This window comes from Apteryx mantelli, chromosome 3 (assembly GCF_036417845.1).
Source record: "Apteryx mantelli isolate bAptMan1 chromosome 3, bAptMan1.hap1, whole genome shotgun sequence".
Taxonomy (NCBI): domain Eukaryota; kingdom Metazoa; phylum Chordata; class Aves; order Apterygiformes; family Apterygidae; genus Apteryx; species Apteryx mantelli.
In genome coordinates, this window is record NC_089980.1 from 95,189,783 (window position 1) to 95,211,994 (window position 22,212).

The window sequence follows — 22,212 nt, forward strand, 5'->3', positions numbered from 1 at the left end:
TCTCCTCACCACAAGCTCTTCATTTATCAGTATTCTCATGGTATTTTTTTTTTATGCCACTAAATAGAACCTTAAGAAACGAAGACTATAGGCAGGTGTTTTTACTGTATTGTCTCCTATAGCTACACTCCTATAGCTACCCTTTCCAGCTGAGGAAAAAAATATGTGAAGACAGTCCTCCTTCCTTATGTTTCACACACAGGACTTACTGAACATACATTTACATGTTGAATAAAAAGACCAGAGGAGCTAAACAAAAAAGACATTAACTCTTGTTTCATTGTTATCTCTACATACATTTACATGTTGAATAAAAAGACCAGAGGAGCTAAACAAAAAAGACATTAACTCTTGTTTCATTGTTATCTCTACATACATTTACATGTTGAATAAAAAGACCAGAGGAGCTAAACAGAAAAGACATTAACTCTTGTTTCATTGTTATCTCTAATACTTCTCAGTACTAAGTTTAGATGAAGTGACATGACATGAAACCCCTTAAGAGATATTTTATCGACTAGAACAGAAAAGTACTTCACAATCCCCTACTAAAGCATCAATTATATAGCAAGGTATTTATATAAATTCAAATTTCAAGTACACTTTGTGTTGATTACTTTTTGCATTTCCTGACAAACATGCATTTTTTTTTTTAACTATACAAAATCATTTGTATTGTATAGCAAAATATTCTACCTTAACTACAGTGGTAAGTCACTTATGTGACAGACAAAACTTGAAGGGGGTGAAATTATTAAACATTTTAAAATACCATGATTCATATATAGAAATATATAGTAATATATGTTTCGATTAATTTTACCCTATTTCTTACCAAGTTTACTGGGAATAACAAAACATACCTTTCAAACAGTAAGAGGATAATTTCACACAAATCTTTTGCTAACTTATGTAAACTGGCAACCCTTACATTCTTGATAGTTTTTCTACCTGAAGAGCATCATATACAATCAGAAGGCAACAACTACTTCTTGGACACCATCCTAGTATTTACTTGTAAACCCTTCTATCGTAAGACTAATTTTATGTGTGCCCATCCATCTTAAACTCCTGTTGAAACTGTAAACTTCAGTTTCACTTTGTCAAAAAACATTAGTACCTAAAGACACAAAGACATCTGTGCATTATGCACTAGTGAACTTAGTAGCTTATCTAGATATAATACAAATAGGCCTAAAATTTCAGCAGTCTTGCCTGTCTAAAAAATAAAAAATAAATGTTGTGATAGGTCTGTTTCCAGTCTTATGCAAATCTAAACCCATATTGTGATAGAGAAGTAGAAATTCACTTTCTAAACTCATACTATTCAAAAAGTGTTATCATACACTCCATTTAAATCACACTTTTTTGGCATTCATTTATTTTTCAGGAAAGTGTTGAATACATGAGCAACTAGGGTCTTTTTCATAAACATCACTGGAAGTTAGAAACACTGCTTATGGGAAAAAGAACTGTAGACTAGATTCTCCTACATTTAATACAAGGATATAGTACTTTAAAAGAATGACTTTATACGCATATACACACACACAATTATTTTTATATGTGCGTGCAAGTAAATGCATCTCTGTCACAGCCAGTTATTAAAGCAACTCAAATGTATTTTATTTATCCATGTTCAATACATAAAGATATGTCATCCATTTACAATAAAATCATATCTATACAATATTGAATTTGTATCAGGCACTTCTGCAGTACCAGTAATTTTGTAGATTATCTTTACCAAAGAATACAATTATGAAGTCTTATAATTAGAGTCACTTTAAAAGTTTATGCAACACTTAGCATGTCGGTCAAAAGTAACAGATGACAAGGAAAGGAATGAAATATTGACGTCATTTTTTCAAGTAGAAGGACCAGGACCAATACTATAATATACCTCAAAGACTGGCAGAGAGATTTTTAGATTACATTCAGTGGTATATAATTTGTCTGTAAATAGTTTATTTCCCCTTTAGTATTTAGGTACACAAGATTCACAAAAAAAGCCCTAACACAGCATGTCTTTGTCCACGTGCACAGAGATATATTCTCCTACCAGGAACACAGTCCTGCAAACACTAACTCCTGTAAAACATTTTCAAGAGAACCCAAGAGCCCTATGCAAAATATGTGAATTCAAGTTATGTACAGTGTTCAGTCTCATAATAAACATAGGTTCACCAAGGATCTTTCTGCTTAAACAACATGTTAAGAGACACATCACTGGCATCTCAAAAGAAAGGCATTAGACAAACGTGATTAACACCAGTACAGAAACTACATTCACAATAATCTACTGCTTGCCACAGAAGTAACAGCATATGCACATGCTCTTTCCCTTGAAATAAAATTCAGTACAAGTTTATAGCTCTGAGAAACATGCACTACCATATAAGATTTAATATAAATTTTGATTTCAGATAAGATTTATTAAGCTTCAGTTCTGAGACAGTTCACAGAACTAAAACAGTTTACTTGCGAACAATTAACAGAACCAGAAGTGAACCTATAAAGCTTCATTTAAAAGCAAGTTATCTATCACCACACAGACTTGCTACCTGTCTCAAGAGATCATTTCCCCCGCTTATTTACCCTGGGCCTAATCAGGCAGCAGTATGAAATGAATAGTTTCAGGTATTTCTATATGGGCAAAGATATAGCATAGCATGATCTCTATTTAAATTTCCCACAGTGTTTCTTGCCTAATCCACATAAATGTAGAATATCACTTACAGTAAAGTTATGACAATATGAGTCAACTGCAATTAATCAGTGCAACGACATTAATAGTAACCATTACATTTTTTAAAAAAATTAGTCAGGAAAAAACAGGGATGTTAAGACAACAGCAAAGTGAGATAGAATCTAGGTATTCCCTTAGATTCCATTTAAGAACTCAACTCATACAAACATTCTTCCCTCTCTCCTGATTTTGGTTGCATATTGTTTTTTTTATTTTTTTTTTGTTTTTTTTTAGAAAGGAACTACAAAGCTTGGCGCAATCACCTTCTAAATCCATTCATCATCATTCATCATTACCCCATCTGTCCACTCGTAACAGAGAATCTTATTTCTTTGCATTTTTGCAAATCTTCTCCCATTTATATTTTTAATTACATTTCCAACAAACTATTATGACTGTAGCCAGTAGTCCGTAAGCGAAACTCTTCTATCCCCTAAAACATGAAATAGCACTAATATTTAAGTACAAAAAAAGTATTGGGTAAGGAGGTCGGGTAGCTCTGGCGGCTGCTATTCCACCATCTCTCTAGAGGATCCTCAAATTAAATTCTAAACTCTGAAATACATTTCTCAAGTTGCATATTTAGATTGTAAAACATACTAAGCACATTAGAATACAGTAAAGTGCTCAGCAGCAATCAGTTTCTAGGCACTTAATTTTCATTCTTTTCAGCAGAAATTCAGTAAATTATTCTAAAGATCCTATCAGACACCTATATGTCATAGCCCATACCACTTTATGGCAAGGGTTAAAATATACCTTTATCACAATTATACAAGTCTTTGCAAGTAATGAAGAGCTATTACACAGTTAACATAAATCATATTTTAAATAAAGAAAAATCATCTCAGTTCTACAAAACTCTGCAGAAACATTTGAAATTTATTGTGATCAGCAACACAAGAAGCAACTGTAACCTTCATGAACAGAGAAAAACTGTCACTGGGCAAAGTAAGAAGCTGAAAGCTGAGTGCAAAGTTGTCAAGACTAGTAAACAGTTCAGGCAAGTACACTGAGAAAAGCCTGGCAGAGGACAAAAGTTTGAGCAGGGAAAATAAAAAGACTTGTCCTTTCAAAAGGTTTGAATTCAGAATAATCATTTATAACATATGCTTTCCTAGACACTCCAAAAAGCTAGATCATCCCCTTACATTTAAAATAAGTGAGCTCTCTGGACTGTAAATGAATACAAATATAACAAACTATAAAAACAAATTATGTATAGCTATTTAAGAGATTTATATTAAAAACGAATAAATCAGTTTCCTTAACTGAAGGACAGAGTGGTTAACCTGGAAGGGGTAAAAGCCTAACAAGTGCTTCATATGTTTCAGCCATAATTGTGACACTGTTGTAAGTCATACCAATATCTACTTCAATTTACCCACCTAAGTAAAACAAAGTAAGTAATAGTAGACATTTCAAAAAAGCACTTTGAAGTATTCAGAAACACAATATGAAAAAGCAAAAAATTATGAAGAGATATTAATAAGACCACAATAACTCCAGAGGTGCACTTCAACATGCCAGGTTATATATGTCAGCCAATTTATGTACTTCTGATGCAGCTTACATGACACCTCATCTCTTTAGTAACTGCAGAGAAATCAAACTGAGATTAAAGATACATAAACAAATCTTTTTCATATTAGAAGGACTAAAAATATTTGTAGTAACTTGTTTAAATTTATTTAGAATAACACAGGTTCAGGAAAGAAACAAACTTTTTTTTTTAACCCACAAGTCCCTATATTCATGTTACAACTTCATGGACAGATTAATGTGAGTAATTGAGTAAACAGTGAGAGCAATTACTCTGAGTAATTACTGTGGGTAATGAGTAAAGAGTTCTGCTGAAATCAATAAGATTCTAGTTGCCACAACATTTCCAGCTACACCACAGAAACAGTACTAGTAGAAAAACATACACGCACACGGATGCGCACAAAAATCAAAGAAAATCATTTTGCTACAGATTAAACACTTGTTGCAAATGGACAAAATATTGCAATTCCTCCTAGTCCAAAGTTTGGGACTTGTTCTACGAAGTCCTACAGAAAATGCCAAAAAATGCGTCCCTGAAGAGATGTATCCATGTGACTTGATACCTTGAAGGTCCACTAAGAAAAACAGCAAACAGCCACTTAAAACATTTGAAAACTGAGACTCTTAGGTCTGAAAGAGTACTGGAAAGTACTCTAATGAAAAGCAGTAGTGGAAAAAAGTGAAAAAAGTAATTTCAGGCTGGAAAGTACTAATTTCCAGCCATGCCATAGGTAGTATTGGTGGGGAGTTTATCTGAATGGTACCCCATTTTGGTTTCTACTGTCCTTGGATATTGGAACAACTATATGAAAAATAAAAATCTCAGATTTCAAATTAGTTATGGGTAAATGCTTCTGTTATTACTGAACTACATTTCTCCTAAATCACAAAAGAAAAAGCATATCCTAAAATTAACCGTAAACTAGTAAAATATTTACTAATTTCAGAATTTTTTAAAATTTTTTTCAAACGCACTAGATCCATGCCTGTGATCAGTTAACAGACATCTTCTAACACTGGAACTGTTAGCATATTTTCCCATTTTCAGCATTGCCCTACCCCCCCAACCCCCTGCCCCCCAATCTTTTCCGTTCTCAGTTTTAGCCAAAATTTTTTTAATTCAAAGTAAAATAGAAAAATCTCTGTGCAATTGCTCAGTATACAGTAATCTGCAGAAGGCTGCATTATGTACTGAACAAAATAAATGAAATTAAACCAAAAAGCTTTCAGCAGCTCTTCGGAACTGAACCAGGAAGGATTTGGAACTGGACAAGGTGGTATTTATGAAGGGGAACCATGCTTAACCAACCTGATAGCCTTCTATGATGAGATGACTGGTTTGGTGAACGAGGGGAGAGGAGTGGATATTGTTCACCTTGACTTTAATAAGACTTTTGACACTGTCTCCCATAACATCCTCATAGACAAGCTGATAAAAGTGCAGGCTAGATAAGTAGTCAGTGAGGCAGACTGAAAACTGACTGAACTGCCAGGCTCAGAGGCTGTGATCAGAGGCACAAAGTCCAGCTGAAGGCCAGTCACTAGCAGTGTCCGCCATGGGTCGATACTGGGGCCAAAACTGTTTGATGTCTTCATTAATGATCTGGATGATGGGATCAAATGCACCCTCAGCAAGTTTGCAGATGATACAAACCTGGGAGGAGTGGCTGATACACCAGATGGTTGTGCTGCTATGCAGAGTGACCTGGACAAGCTGGAGAAATGGGCAGAGGGGAACCTCATGAAGTTCAGTAAAGGCAAGTGCAGAGTTCTGCACCTGGGGAGAAATAATCCCAGGTACCAGTACATGCTGGGGGGGCCAAACAGCTGGAGAGCAGCTCTGCCGAGAAGGACCTGGGGTCCCTGATGGACAAGTTGAATACGGACCAGCAATGTGCCCCTGCGGGCAGAGAAGGCTAATGGCATCTTGCGCTGCATTAGGTAGATCGTTGCCAGCAGGTCGAGGGAGGTGATCCTTCCCCTCTACTCAGTACTGGTCAGGCCACATCTGGAGTACTGTGTCCAGTTCTGGGCTCCCCAATACAAGACAGACACAGATCTGCTGGAGCAAGTCCAGCAAAGGGCCACAAAGACGATTAAAGGACTGGAGCATTGCTTGTACGAGAAGAAGCTGAGAGAGCTGGGCCTGTTTAGCCTGGAGAAGAGAAGGCTCAGGGAAATTCTTATCAATAGGTATAAATACCTGATGGGAGGGTCTAAAGATGATGGGGCCAAACTCTTCTCAGTGGTGCCCAGTGACAGGATGAGAGGCAACGGGCATAGACTGAAACACAGGAAATTCCACTTGAACATAAGAAAAACTTCTTTACTGCGAGGGTAGCTGAACATTGAAACAGGTTTCCTGGAGAGGCTGTGGAGTCCGCACCCTTGGAGATATTTGAAACCCAACTGGACATGGTCCTGGGCAGCCCGTTCTAGCTGACCCTGCGAGAGCAATGGGGATGGACCAGATGATCTCCTGAGGTCCCTTCCAACCTCAACTATTTTGTGATTCTGTGAATCTTTTAAATATACTTTTCTTCATTTAAATAAAATCTATTGAAGTCACACCACATATACCACTTTGGTGTTTTTACTACAAACTTGCCATGTATCAATATCTCTAAGTGCAAAGCATACAAACAGTAGACATTGATCATTCCATGCGCTACAGGCATGTATCCTGCAAGAAGCTATCAAGACAAAATCTAGCTTATAGCGTTACCTTGAATAGAAAGGCATCTATATGAATAAAGGAAGTAAATATGCCAAATTTTTCTTCGACTTCAGTCATGTATGAGTTATTCAATGCAGATGAACTGTAAGCTCAGCATGCAAGTAATGGATTAAAAAAAAGCAAGCAAGCATTTCCCTGAATATCCTCAAACATCCAATAAGCTGGAAATGTCAATATTGCTCATTAATTTTTTACTCCTCAATACTCAAATTCAGTAGTAATGCATATACATTCAAAGAATAAAACAATTTGAACATATCTATAATAGAAGACATTTAATAACAGATTTTTCAGCTCAATTTCTGTCTCAATGTATTTGATGTGTTAAGAAAGAACTGCAGTAGCAATAGCTCACATAAGCCACTGTTCTTTCTCTTTTCTATACTTCTCAGACCACTTTTGAGTGAGCTCTAAGTAAACATTTGGTTTATGAGGCTTATAATCAAGGTAAACTACCTGTCCAGTCTGTTTTGGGACAGCTTTTTCAATCTGCGTTCCTTCATGCCACTCATTAAAAGATGTGATAGAAATAATTTCTGGTCGCACCAAAAGGGCTGCACTAAAGGCAGTTTCATAGTACTTTCCATTGACACGATTACGAGTATTGTGGTTGTTCCATGGTCGGATACTGGTATCAATATATCCTGGCCCCACACTTGGAATAAACATTAAGTTGTTACTATCACAGAAGGCTTTTAAACTTGCCCAATTATGATGAGATGAGCCATAAGAGAAGCCATTAGTGGCAAAGTATGTGTACATTCCATCAAAGCCACTTCTGTGAATATCACGCTTATGTCTTTCTTCCACTAGAAGTGCAATGAATAATCCATCATATGGAGTATTTCGAATAGTCTGGGATCCAGAAACAGTTAGCAGATTTGCCCATATTTCAGGAATTGTTACGTAAGAGTCATAAACATAAAACATGGGAAGAAATCTGCCTGTGCTGGTCTTACGCCTGTAAAAGGCTGGATGGCCTCCATATCTATAAAGCAAACAAGTACTGTTAAGTATTAAGACAAAATTTACCAGTTGTAAAATACTGTTTCACAGTGTGGATCAAGAACTTTCCTAAAAATTAATTTAAAAAGACAGTGCATATGCTTCAATACATAGCAATTCATATCCATTATTTAATACTTTACCCTATGTTGGATTAAAAAATAAATCAGCAAAGAGTCTTTAAACTAATACAGATTAGTAATTTAGTGATAGATTGTGTTACAGGTATTATTCTTTTCTCTCAAAGGCAATTTTCTAATTCAGAATAAAAAAAGAGGTCTAAGTAGCACTGATGAACAAAACAACTAGCAGCTGTACAAGATTTGTTAAGCTGAATTAAAATCATTAGAAGTCAACACATTACAGCTATAGCTGCTAGTTTGTTACTATAAAAACTCATTCTTAATTTATATATCTTAGAGCTTAGCACTTTCGCTGTTTACTTTGAGATATCATGGCTTACATGATATTAATAAATGTTGAGAGCAGTTTACATTTGAATATCTACATAAAGTTCATGCTTCAATATTTAAAAACACAGACTTTGTTTTGGAGTTTTGTACCATTCCAATATGCACAAAGTTTCTTCAAGTTTTCCCTCAGTCTCAGTTAACATTTTTTATATATTCTTCAAGGCTTTAGATGATATACAAAAGTTATCTAAACCAGCATGTAACTATACCCAAAGGAAACATTTTGAAAGCACTCACTTGTCAATGATGTATTTGACATTGTTGTACATACTGCGATCATCTCTATCTTTGTAGGGTTCAATATGAAAAGTAACCTGAAAAACAAAAATGTAGTAAGAGCAACATGAACCTTAAATATCATGGAACACACAGGCACTGGTTATTATATGAATCATGTACCAGTCACACTGTTAATGTTATATAAGGGAGAACTATTAAATGTTTTCTTTCACCTAGCTCAAGAATAATCCAAGACTGATTCAACCTCTAGACTGCTAAGATTGGTAGCTTCAGCTCTATGAAAGTTAGTAACAGAGTATGTATTTAATTTTTTACAGTAATGCAAAATACTGTTTTCCTTCTCCTTAGGTTAGAATAATAAGCATGCTTCAACAAAACTTAGGAACTACAGCAGATACCAAAAACTGAAATAAACAAAGATTATCTATTTTCATGTCAAAAAGACTAATTAACCAAAGAAATGTTTTAATATTTAACTTCTAAACAACATATTACAGTTGTTATAGATAATAATTCTTCAAGGAAAGTTTTTAAATGGGAAATACAGATTTTGAGATATGGGATATGAAAATTTTAATTTAGAATTTTATAGAATCATCAACAGTAATAAACACTTGGGACTACATCTAATATATTGTATTGCTGCTGCTCTGAATTTCAAGCTTGGGGCTCAGGAAGTTATTTATCCTATACACCTGAATTCATTTTCAAAGTAAAAATCCTGTTGATTTCAACTATTCAATTAAAGGGAAGAATAAGTTACATTAATCAAAGGAGCTAGTTTTTCCACAAGCAATTTTAGAGCTAGAATGCATTTAATAAAAAAAGTGTTCAACCACTCTGCAATAGTATCAAATTTTGCTTTAGATCCAGTATCTCTATTAGGTACAAACTATAGCAAAACACAGTGTTAGATTAACTAGAACTGATGTGACAGATGAGGAGTACTATAATTTTGTATTTCATTTCAACCTAACAAAAACAGGCAAATCACAGGGCATTTCTTTTTATCAGACTTTTATTTAGCAGACATGTCTTATTTTGATAAAATAGAAATGCATTTTGTATGTTGATTTTAAGCTGTTGATATTCCTACCATTTAACTGTAACCATGTGCTTAATAGTGTAAGAATGCTTACAAAAACATTATAAGGAAGGTAACAATCCCTGGTAGTATCTATACTTAATATCTGTATTCCAGTCATTATTCCAAGCAATAACAGCAGTTTTATCTGTAATCCAGGAACATGACAAGTATTTTGCTTGGTAGCTTATTTCAATTTTGCATCGGCTCTTTTAACGTTTACAGGAGAAATATATTGCAATTGCTACAGCCTGTACTGGAAAGCATTAAGAAAAAGTGGTGATCCAGTATCATAAAAACAAACAAAAAAACCCCTTGAAAGTTAAGAACTCTTTTTAGGCAAGAGCAAGCACCATCATATGGACTGAAAATTTGGATGAAGGAGAATACTTTTTTTTCTTCAATATTTAAAGATATGCAACATTTCACACATACATAGTGTTTCCAAATTACTTCTGTATCTCATTTAGTCTTCCTACTTTCCTGCTGCTTGCTCAGGGAGAGGAATAAACACCAAACAATGAACAATTGGTGAACAACATACTTTTGGCATGAATTAGAAGAACTTCAGAATTTGTGATTCTTCCATTTTCCCTGAAAATCAACAATGATGCTGATGCGACAAGGTAGTATACATTTCTGAGACAAGCAGTAAAAGTAGTTGAACACAGAATTTATAAAAGAAAACCTAAATAGTACTAAGAAAGCCAAAAACCAAAAGTTTAAAAAAAATTAGAGAGCAGGAAATCACATAAGTTAGAATTAAAAAAAAAAAAAAAATACAATGCTAGTGAAGTTATCAATAACTTGAGACAGCATTTTCACTTGAAAAGTTGGGTATCGTATCTATAATTCTAGCTGCAGTTATTTGTGAATATATTTGTATTATTAAAGAAACTTAGCATGATATTTACTTAGGCCATATTGTCAAAAAATAATCAGAATCAATCAAAAAAATCAGAATCAGTGCTTCTAACTGATAAGAATTATTTTATATTAATAGCACTTCTAAAAAGAGAGCTGCTGCCTCGCCATCAGTTGACAAAATTAAAGACAAGTTACTCAAGAAAACTGACTATTTTAAGAAATAAGGTAACTTTAGTTAAACGAATAGGAAAAAAAAGATTTGAAATTACACATTGAAAGGGGCTGAGTTTATTTTATCAGAAGTTCAATAGAAGCAATTCTGTATATTTACAATTAGGACCAAAATATAGTTTCCAGCCTAGTAGCTCTTAGAATTCCGCCACAATTAAAAATATTACTGAACACAAGATAAGAGAAAATCAGAAATATTATTTCTCTAAGATGTAATTTAGGTATCAGAATTATCCCAGACACGCTTATTACCATCTTAAGATTCATAGCATACATATAATACCACTAATTTTAAAGGCCTGGAAACTTTTAGGAGAGAGAAAACATGTTCACCTTGACTGCAGAACTAGATTTCAAGACTGAAAATCATAAATAAAACATATCTAGACAACATTTAAACTTTAACTTCTAAAATTTTTTTCCTCAATCTGAAAGTTGTAATTAATCCTTCACAAACTGTGCTTGAAGATGCTCATGTTTTCTTAACCAAAGATTTTGGAGCCACTTCACTTGCCACATGAAGTAGATTAAAAAATTTTTAGAGAATGTATTCACAGAAGTTGGCTTCATATTTTTCAAGTATATTAGCTCAAATTGGAAAGTTTGATAATTTTTCTACTGAACTGAACTGTTATTTTGGGGTTTAACATACACATTAGCATCTCTCTGCTGATCTCAAACCATTTTTAAGAGTGTATTTTAATACAACATATTGTAACATGCAAACATTGCATCGTTATTTGGAAAAAAAGCTTCCCTCAATCCCTTCTCTTAAAATATAAATTCATAAACAAACACCTCAAAACAAAAGATCTCAAAAATTCAAAAAAGTAGACTTCCAAAGAAAAAAACCTAACAGCACTAGACAAGAAAGAATAAAGACTGAAATTCCATGCATCTTAAAAATGCTTTACCTTTAGATTGTATTTGTGTGCAAAATCCAAAATTACAGGCACCAAATCATCAGTCGGTTCTCCATTTTCATCAGCCATACCCGGTGGGTACCATGAAAGCGATATTACACCTGAAAATACAAAACAAGTTTCAAAATATTATTTTATGTAAACATAAAATATGTAGCTCATTTATCATGAGTTATAACTAAATTTGACATAAAGATATACCTAACATAAATGAGAACTTCAAATTACTTTAATTATGAAATCCCAATATTCTCAGAGTAGATTTTCAACATCTCTACTTTTTTTTCCTTAATAAAATAAACTGGTGGTAGGATCATCTGTCAAGGAAACAGATCTGCGCTCACTGTCCCAAGACTAAAACTTATAGCCGCTCCCTCCCACTTTTCAGTAAAGCATCCTAATCTCTGGGTTGTAACAAGAGGAGAATGCTCCTAAGCAAGGCATCATAGCAATGCTGCAGTATGGGCAGAAAACACCCAGATTACACAGGGTCAAGACAATACTCAAGCAATGAGGACTATACACGTGATGAAAGAGACTATTATTTTCTGAAACTTTATTCCCCACTATATTTCTGCATTATATCTCACGGCTCTATTTCAAAACAACTATTTAGTACTAGAAGCAGTGACTAATCCCACACTTTTCCTTCTAGCTAAAAGCAGCCACTATACTGCAGTCCATACTTCCAGTTTGGATTTATTATCCCCCTCCCCAAAAAAGTGCACTTGAGTAACCCTCAATAAGCTAAGGAGGTTAGAATCTAAGAATCTAAGTAAGTTCCTGTCAAATAAGATGACAAAAAATACGATGCTCATGTGTTGTAAGCTTTCCTGATCTTCTCCATGAAAGAAAAGAACACATACCTCTTCAGAAGGGCTACAAGTTTTCCTTCTAAAATAAAGCTGTCAGATAAATACGTAAGACCTTTTAGGTCTGTAATTAAAATGATGTAAATGTCAGGAAGAAGATAAAACAGAAAGAAATACATGAAATACTGATGTAGAACTATTTTTCTAACACTGCTATTTCAGAAACAGAGAAGTCAGTATGATTGTATACTTAAGTTTTTACCCAGGTAAAAACAAAGACATAAGTAGGTCACAGAGATAGGGCAGTATATACTCTAAAAATTCTACACACTCTAATATCACATTTCTGACTAATAATCTCTATAAAAACAAGCCCAAATTATGACACAGCATAAATTAGAATACACAATCAGCTTCCAATGTCCAGAGAGATTTGAACTCACTATACTGAGGGGAGGTTAGTTCAATCACCTGCAGCATATTCTCTGATCATCTTATCACAGAAAGAATCATAGATAAGCAGTAGATAAATTATCACAAGAGACAATCTGCTGGTAGACAAGAAAAATACAATAATTTACTGCATTAACCATGCTATTTTTGTGCTTAACACAAGAGGGAAGGACTACATTCAAATAAGTAAGATATAAAGGACAAGTAGAACTACAACAACAACAGTCAGATTACCCTCTTCCAGGTACCTGGAACATAGCACCTGCCAAGACTCTTCACAAGTTCTACACTATTAGGAAACGGGGCAAGGGAAGAGACACTTGTTCAGGGAAGCTAATTCACATTTTTTCACTGGTCCTTTCCTGAGAAGACAAAACTGTCACATATGTTCTTCTCTGTGGTAAAATGTAATGGACTACTTCAGGAGACTAAAGAATTAAAGAATGGACTAGGGGAAACAAACATACAAACAAGCAAACCACCCACAACACCCAGTAGTGTAATACGTCATTCAAGACAAATGAGTAACTTCAAACTGGAGTACCACCAAAATAGGGTGGTGAAGATAAAGTAAGTCTCACCAGCAACTAAGCAATTTGAGGAATAACAGATGAATACAATGTATTTTAAAATTAAGAAAATTAAATAAGGAAAGCGTTACAAAATAATACAAGAATAATACAAGGAAGCACTGGATGAAAGGCTCCTGCTTCTCCAATTTCTCATATGCCTTTGATCATTACACAATATTTACTGAAAGAATCACTTACATTTTTCTCCTTTTGGAACGTCCTTGATAAAGCCTTTCAAAAAAGGCTAGAAGGAAAATTATTTTTGATAGAATGTAAAATACAGTCATGGCTTAGAAACTGGCTAAGAGACAAAAAGAAAGAACAGGATTGTACATTGTCAACTTCACAATACACCAAAAATGAACAAAGTATATTTCAAATATTGTGCCAATTTTCTTTAAGAATTAATGATCTGAAAAAAGAAATTACTAATGTTGGTCAAATCTATACTGAAGAGAACAAATTTAAATGCACTGAAAGCCCAAAGTTAAAATGACAGCAGAAAAAAATCCACTTTTGACAAGTATCCGTAAATACATTACAAAAGTATGCTACAGGAAGTATGAACTCACTCATATTGCTGAGTTTTAAGGGAAAAGTAACAACTTCAGGTATTAAAAACTTTATCTGCAAAACATTTTTCCTAGTATTTGGCACCTGTCTACCACCATCTCTGCCTTATTAAACAATTATATTAACTGTACCAGAACTGTCACAGATTATTCAGAAGTTGCAAATGCCATCTCTGCTTTCATCACACTGTCATATATTATTTTGTGATTTAGACAGCACTAGAAAAGTGCCTAATGGCAACTAATTCCTGGGAGTTCTCTGCCAGTTTTCTGACCGTTGCTGGTGTTCCTATTGTCAATAATGGATTTATCCTATTACTGACAAGACTAGGAAGTTTTCTACTTTTGTATTAACCCATGTTCAAAATTGGGGTTAGGTTAAAAAAAAGGGGGGGGGGAACCAGGAAGTAAACACAAGTAAAGACTACTAACAGAAATATAACAAGTACATCAATTCTTAGTTCTCACCTTGAACGATGCCGTAAGCTCTGGTCATGCATAGAAGCAGTTCAAAGTTAAACTATTAGAATATATGATTACCTATTTTAAAGATGATGGACAGAGAACAGGCCACAAAAGCCAACAACAATAACGAATGACAGCAAACATATATTAAATACTCTTATTTATATATTCCATCTAATCTAAGTAAGGGAACCTCAACTTATATTTAAATAAAGATGTTGCTTGTGGACAAATTAGCCACACAAACTATTCTACCTGAGTTCAAGAAGGTCAGAATTAGACATTTAAATAGCTAAAGAGAACACCCACGAATACATTGGATAAAATATAAATTGTATAAAAGCTATAATCCTAAATGTTCTTTGAGGTAAGAATCACTACATAATTGTTATACAACAGGTATTTGAAAAAAAGCATTCCTGTTTGAACAGACTGTTCTATAACCATGCTAACATGGTTTATTGAAACCTGTTCTTAAAACTTAAGTGTTCATCTTCAAAGACAAAATACACAGACAGAAAATATATTCTAGTAATGGCATCTGTATTTTCTATGTATGTTATCAATGCTAAACAGCAAGTTATGAAACACATGCATCTAAAGGATTAGAAAGTCTGCAGTTTCTGTGCTGTAACACTCATCAGAAGCAGCTTTGAAGGCCTAGGCTTCAGTTAGGGGTTAAACCTCAGAAACACAAAAACATTTGTTTCAGATATTGCCAGAATTACATAGAAAAGTGCAAGATTTAGTCAGTTCTGTTCATTTAAATATTTAAGACTAGGTAAGTGAACAACATGCTAAAACATTAACATTTATTACCAATTGAGGCTGAACGCATTTGCTTCATGTGGGCTTCTATGACAGAAGGGTCTTTGGAACTGTAAGATCCAAGTTCAGGATAAAAGTTGGCCCCAATGTCCTCAGGAGGATTATGCCTTCCTTTTGGATAATTGTTTGCAATTTTGGGATCCCAATGTGGTAACAATGGATGGTTCCAGTGAATATATTTACCGTCAAACTGTGGATTCCCAAACCAACTGTAATAGAATACATGAAAGTTATAATTAGGAGAAGACAGGTCTTCTTCCATCTTGTTTACAGGAGGCATAGATGCTTTCATAGTATTGATTGCACTACTATGAAAATTATTGATGTGCGTTACAGTATCTCCTTGAACCCTATTTAGGGAATTCTGTTTATTTTCTAAGAGCACTGTCTGTTGTTGAAGTTCAGGCAACAGACCAAGTCCAAACGGATCCCCAAAGCCAGCTCTGTCAGGTCTGAGAGTCTTCAAAGCCATCATTATGGAGCAAATAAATAAAATAAAAAGCAATAAAATGATGCACGTTCTTCTGCGAAATCTTGCCATGATGTCATAGTTCAGAATCCAAATGGAAGGATTTTCGCCACAGCTGATCAAAAGATAAATATTTTAAAGTCAGTCATTTCTTATTACCTAATTCAATAGTATGAAATGCTTAATAAAGTCTTTACATAATAGAAATAATATGACGACAGTTACATGACATTTACACACTGATTGCATAACTAATGCCCCTTTTCTAAGGACTAAGGTGAGGAAAAGGGAACAAAAACTTCTGCATTTGAGAATATGTGTTAGGGACTGAAGTTCTACTATTGATGGATCACATATTTTATATGACATCTCACTTTTAAACTTTGTTGTTTTCCTGACACTATTAAATCCCATGAAATAGAAATTCTGGTTACATTATTTTAAAACTACTGTACTTTGACAAATTTGATAGAAACAGCACAGAAAATAATTAGAACAAAAATGTAGTGACCATGAAAGAAGCATAATGCAGAAAAGGAAGAGTAAAGGATAAAATGAGATGTAACAGAAGCGCAGTTTATGTTCAGAGCACAGGTTCATTTACTAACCTATTTATTGGCTTTGGACAAACCATTTCTTGTTCAGTTAAGTAATTCATTGACTAAATAGTCAGGTAATGCCTTCCAACTTTTCAGATCTAAAATTCAAATTCGTTTTCTGAATTAGGTAAAGATCAACATAGCATTGAAGATGCACCTCAACCAGAAAGCCTAGAAGTTAGCTGCTGGCAGTGTTTTGCTACAATGTCACAGCTGCACGATATTTCATATAGAATTCCAGGACTAAGTTCAAAGCAAGAACAACAGTGCACAGCAAGATGTGAACACTGAAGGAGTGGGGGGTTAGAAAATCAGTATAAAAAAATAATTCTAGATTACTCCAGTTATAACTATTTCCTGCTCAACATTAAAGGCAAGAAAGCAAGAGGAAAAAAAAAAAAGAATTTTAGGTCACCATTGAACTACGCGGAACAAGGCTATGTGTAAAACTGACAACCTTAGAACTGAGAAATCTTGGAATAAATTTCTGATTCAACAGCCATTACAGATAGCATAGCTATGATCCTGTAGCTCTGTCACTGACATCCAAATTTTAAAATCTGATTTTAATCACTGACTTTAGTATACACAGGTCATTTTTATATACTTAGAACATATCTTGCTTTAGTGTCCTACTGATGTTCATTCCTGCTGTTAAAGTATATTATCTTATTGCTCAATTGTCACAACACCATACTTGTCATTGTTGTCTGTGAAAATGATAATTTTAGATGAGGAATTTTAGAATAAGCTTTTTAACACTACAGCCTGAGTTGGATTATGATACTGCTTCCACTTCCAATCTTAACCCATTCATTTCTGCTGCCTATCTTTAGTCAGCCCTGATATTCATCCAACTTTCATTTTTTTTTAATCTTCACTCACACACTAAAACAGCAAAATTCAGTTAAACTCAGAATCAAAAAAAAAAAAAACCCAACCACCTACCTGCTTTTACTTTGTTAGAGAGCTGACTCAGCTATATGAGTATCACAGCACTAATGCAAACAAGTGAGTTAGCGACACAATTGGTGCTGAAGGAGAAGGAAAATGAAGCTGCTCATTTTGCCCAACTGCATTGTGAAACTTATGCACCCTTAGCTACTGCCAGGGCAAATGATTTTACAACATTTATGCTTACAGGACTTCACATTATTTAAGATGTTTTTATTAGCAAATTTCACAGCACTTTCGAATCATCTCAGATTACAGCAGAGTTCTTTTTATATAGCTCACACGCTCTTAGAATTTTGTCCAAGAAAGTATTTGGAGTCCAGATCTCCTCCAAACCATTCTTCTAATAATTAACTTTAAAACATTCAATCTACTTCTACTATTTTTTCCTGGCATCTTCAGCCTTCTTTCTAGTTTATCATGCTTTTTTTTTTCTAGGCATTTAACTCAGTTTGGGATTAGAGAAATTTTTACTTTTCTAAAGGATTAGTTTTTGTTTTGTTTTTTTTGTTTTGTTTTTGTTTTTAACGAAGCAATGTTATTCACCTAGTTAAATGTATAAGTGTATTTCAGATTTCTTCAATTCAACTTCATTTGAAGAATGAAGAATTTCATTTTGAAGAAACCACATTTGTAGAATTCATTTTTCAGTTTTCTTCAAATTTAACCAATGTTATTGGTCTTCAGTAAACATTATACAGGTTTGCCAGTGAGAAATTACTTCTGCAATTTTTATTTTTATCTCCTCTGTAAAGATTTCATGACCTTAGTGATTATGGTCTATAATCAGAATGTTCAGGAAGTCTTTCATCTGTGCTCTCCTATCCTATACTGGAAAAACTGCTCCTTCTTATTCTTTGCTTTACATATCAATGATCAGATTCCTCTTCTATTGCATCAAGATTTCACTATCATGAGATGCTTTTTCGAACACTGAGAAATTGATCACAGTATTCCATGTTCTTATTTCAATAAACATTTTTCCAATGGCATATTTAACATTAAAATATATTAAAAAGCAAGCAGCATATATACTAATTCTACTGGTGGTCTTCAGTTTCAAAGATAAAAATTTGACTAGCATAAGGACAGAGCCTGGTCTACCATGCCATATTAGGAACCTCTAGAATCCTCATATCGAAGCTCAACACCAAATTGTAAAATTTCTAAAACAAAGAAGTGATATCTATGCTGAAAGCTTGTACGGTTTTCTGTACCGTCAGTCTCACTGACTATATAATTCAGCCCTGGCATGGATTCTTAGACTGAAAAGCTGCAATCAAGAGCTACAGGTTGGCCATGCTTGCATTATGTCATTCGATCTTGTTCAGAGCCTGTCTTTAGAGACAGGAACAGGCAAATTATGCTCATCGACACTAGTGCCGTAGCAGAATCATAATATCAGGGAAAGAGACTGAGCAAACCTGCCATGTGAAACAACTAACTGAAGTATGCCTGTCCTTGGGCATAAATCACTGTGCAGCTGGATCTAAAAGCAGTTCCCATCTTCATTAGGAATGAGTTGGCTTGAATTTCTTCAGCTTTATGCAGGTTAGGAGCTCACACACAGTTACTCTAACTCATACCATGACTTGATAACTAGTAGTAGCTTTTGGATCCTAACCCAAGTTTGTCAGCCCCTATCGGTGTACCAGCAATTAAGCCAAAAATTGTGTGTGTAAATAGTTCAAGCTCTTTCTCTTGGCTTGGGAACTCATTTTAAAAGAACAACAACAGAAAAAAAATCTGTAACAGGTCAAGAATAAAGAACCATTTAGTTTAAATCACCAACATAAGAGAACATCCCTATCACTTTTCCCCAAATAAGGATATTTCTTTGATCAGAGAAAAGCAGTTTAACTACTCTAGATCATTTTGGTCATATACTAAGTCAAGTTTCAACTCATTCCTCCGTGTTTTTTTTACTATTATTGATCCCACAAGGAAAACATGGAATGAAAAGGAAGTATTTCCAGATAAAACGAGTGCATTTGTTTTTGTAAGAACCAGCAAATACTATAGGTTTATTTGTTATAATGCTACTCAAATGGGCCAAATGAAAGCACAATACAAAAGCAAGCTCTGAAAATCCCACTTTCTTGATGTACTGTGAGGTAGGGATAGGGTCATCCAAAAGTCAGTAGGGCTGGTAGCCCATGGCAGGTATCAAAGCTTCTCAGCTTAGATTTCAAGTTCTACCAGTTGGAAAATCTTAGAAGCTAAGCTTAGCAAACTCTGAAATGACAGATTAGATCTGGACAGAGCTGAAGCTTCTAGGCCTTCAAAGTCCTTAGTGTTTGGAAAATCTGCTACCCTTGATCCTGGGCTGTACTCTGGAGCTACAACGCAGCAACAGTACTGAAAACACTATTTATGTTTCGAAGTGATTGAGTAGGTGAGATTTAGTAAACTTCTTTGGGGGCTGATCAGTCTCTCCAGACCACCAGATTTATGTAATATGTTCTGGTCTGGAAAACACAAATAATAAAAAGCAACAGAGCCAGAGTGCCTCTTCCTTGGGACAATCTTGGGAGCGTTTCTAGTACTACAGCAACTAGGAAACTTCTCAAAAACTTATGTCAGTATAGAAAAAGTCTTTTCTACAGACTTTAAAAGAAGTCCTTAAGTCATTAAATATAAAAGAAGACATTATATGAGGCAAGCAAACATTTTATAACTATGTCTACATATGAAAAAAACCTACATTTTCAAGCATTTCCAGTAATATAAGGTTTCTTTTTGATCCACCCAATTTAGAAAAAGGTATTTGACATGTGACAATTCTAACATGGATAGTTTTATATTATACACAAAGCACAGAACATTGTTTTTTGTTAACCTGATTTGAATTCAAGAAAGATATTAGCAAGAAGGAAAAAGACCTATCTTGCTGCATTTTCTTTTAAATGTGATAAGGTAGTCTTCAGCATTAATTTTAACAACATGACTATTCTCACTAAGTTCTAAGTGAAATAAGTTGAACGTATGTAATAACAAGATCAGAGTTAATGCTTTGCTTGTACATTAAGAGAGCCATAATCTTCTAACTTCAATCAGTGTTTTAAAAGACATAACTAAAATCTTTCAAGTAAAATTTTGATTATAAGAATTTCCAGTTTAGTCAGTGAGTTTTTTCACTTATTTGCACAGGTTCTTCACATAGCTAGCAAATCTAAAACTTTTCTTTTAAACCAGCAAAATATGTCTGTGTAACCAGTATCAAGCAAATTCAAAAACAACTGTGGTAAGCTATTAATATGTAAGCGCACTTGATTTCAACCTGCTAGAGTTCTCTTGCTGGAAGAGACCTTTGAATACACACCTAACTCTGAACACTTCTGGACCATGAAAAAAAGCAAACTGCCCACCGCTTCTTCATCTGGCGCTAGGTACGGACCAGCTTCACGGGGGAGCTCACAGCCTCCCGAGGAGGTGGCTGCGGAAAAAACCGTTCAGAGAGAGTTCAAAGCAACGAAGAGGGGGCACAGGCAGCTTCCCCAAGGAAGCCACCCAAACCACCAGCGCTCACACTTTTTCAAGCACCTGAGTCTTTAGCGAAGCACCAGCCCCCCGCCAGGGGCAGAGCACCTGCTGCGGGTGCGGGGCGCGGTGGCCGGCCTCAGCCGGAGCTGGGCAGGGCCGCGCCCGGGAACCCCCCCGGCCCCTCCGACCTACAGCAGCCGCCCGGCCGCAGACTGCGCCATCGCGCCCGCCTGTGGCGCGCGGGACGCCCCCACCAACGGCCGCAACTGGGGGAAGGGGGAGGCCCCGGGGAAGGCCGGCGCTCTGGGGGCCGCCTCCCGCTACTCACCGGTCCGAAGCAGCGGCGCTGCCTGCCGGCTGCAGCGCATTCGGCGGGGAAGAGCTGGGCAGAGCGGCAGCGCCCCGGCTGTCCCCAGCAGGGAGAGAAGGCGGGAGGAGGCCGAGACCTCCGCGGTGAGCTCCGCTCCGCTGGGGCGAGGCGGTCCCCATGCGCATGCCCGGGCGGGCGCGCATGCGCAGCGGCAACCCGCGGCTCCGCGCGGGCCCGCGCCGTGCCCGGGCTGCGGGGGCCGGGGGGGACGGAGGTGCTTCCCCTCAGCGCCGCCCGGCGGCGGTGCAAAATGGCGCCGGGGACTGAGCCTGTCCTGCCCGCTCCCCCCTGCCCAGGCCTCAATGGGCGTGCTGCCGCATTGCGGTGTGGACATGCCAGCCGAGGGCCGCGTATGCCGACCTAACGGTGTGGGGGGAGCAGGGAAATAATTAATCAGTGTGTTGAAGTACCAGCTGATGCCCAATTAATCCAGCATTAGCACTGCATTATTTATACACACGTTTTTGGAGGTTTTGATGGTCAGCCAAGTGCACAGTGGTGAGTCTTCGGTGTAGGTTATTTAACGTTTACATAGAGGAAGCCAAGCTTTTGGGCCTATCAAAAGCAGTAGTTCTCAAAAATAAGAGTTGGTAGTTTAGGCCAGAATCTTATCTTTTTATAAAACTGTTACTTTTCAGTGAACAGCTAGATGCCCACTGAGTGTCCGTGACATTTTTTGTGAGGAAAGGGAGTGAATATATTAGACATTTTTGAGTTTTGAAATTGCCTTTTTTACCCCCCAAACTGAACATGTATGTTAAAATTCTTTCCTGGATCGTTG

General features: G+C 35.9%; 1 protein-coding gene across 8 annotated transcripts; it reads right to left on the bottom strand.

The window, feature by feature from the left end:
- Nucleotides 1-254: 254 nt before the first annotated feature.
- On the bottom strand, nucleotides 255-21,534 carry MANEA (mannosidase endo-alpha). Of its 8 annotated transcripts, none has more exons than XM_067293974.1 (9): nucleotides 15,548-15,633; nucleotides 14,732-14,783; nucleotides 13,890-13,992; nucleotides 13,110-13,495; nucleotides 11,846-11,955; nucleotides 8,747-8,823; nucleotides 7,488-8,019; nucleotides 6,498-6,739; nucleotides 255-6,008 (listed from the first exon to the last, which is right to left on the bottom strand). In XM_067293974.1, exons 4-9 carry the CDS (start codon nucleotides 13,144-13,146, stop codon nucleotides 5,666-5,668), a joined length of 1,341 nt encoding a protein of 446 aa, XP_067150075.1. In that variant the 5' UTR covers nucleotides 13,147-13,495; nucleotides 13,890-13,992; nucleotides 14,732-14,783; nucleotides 15,548-15,633; the 3' UTR covers nucleotides 255-5,665. The 8 variants fall into 8 exon arrangements, with proteins under 8 accessions (XP_067150075.1, XP_067150076.1, XP_067150071.1 ...); XM_067293975.1 differs by having other exon boundaries at nucleotides 14,732-14,803; nucleotides 15,548-15,569; XM_067293970.1 differs by lacking the exons at nucleotides 13,110-13,495; nucleotides 13,890-13,992; nucleotides 14,732-14,783 and adding exons at nucleotides 20,901-21,014; nucleotides 21,390-21,534 and having other exon boundaries at nucleotides 15,548-16,140.
- Nucleotides 21,535-22,212: the final 678 nt, after the last annotated feature.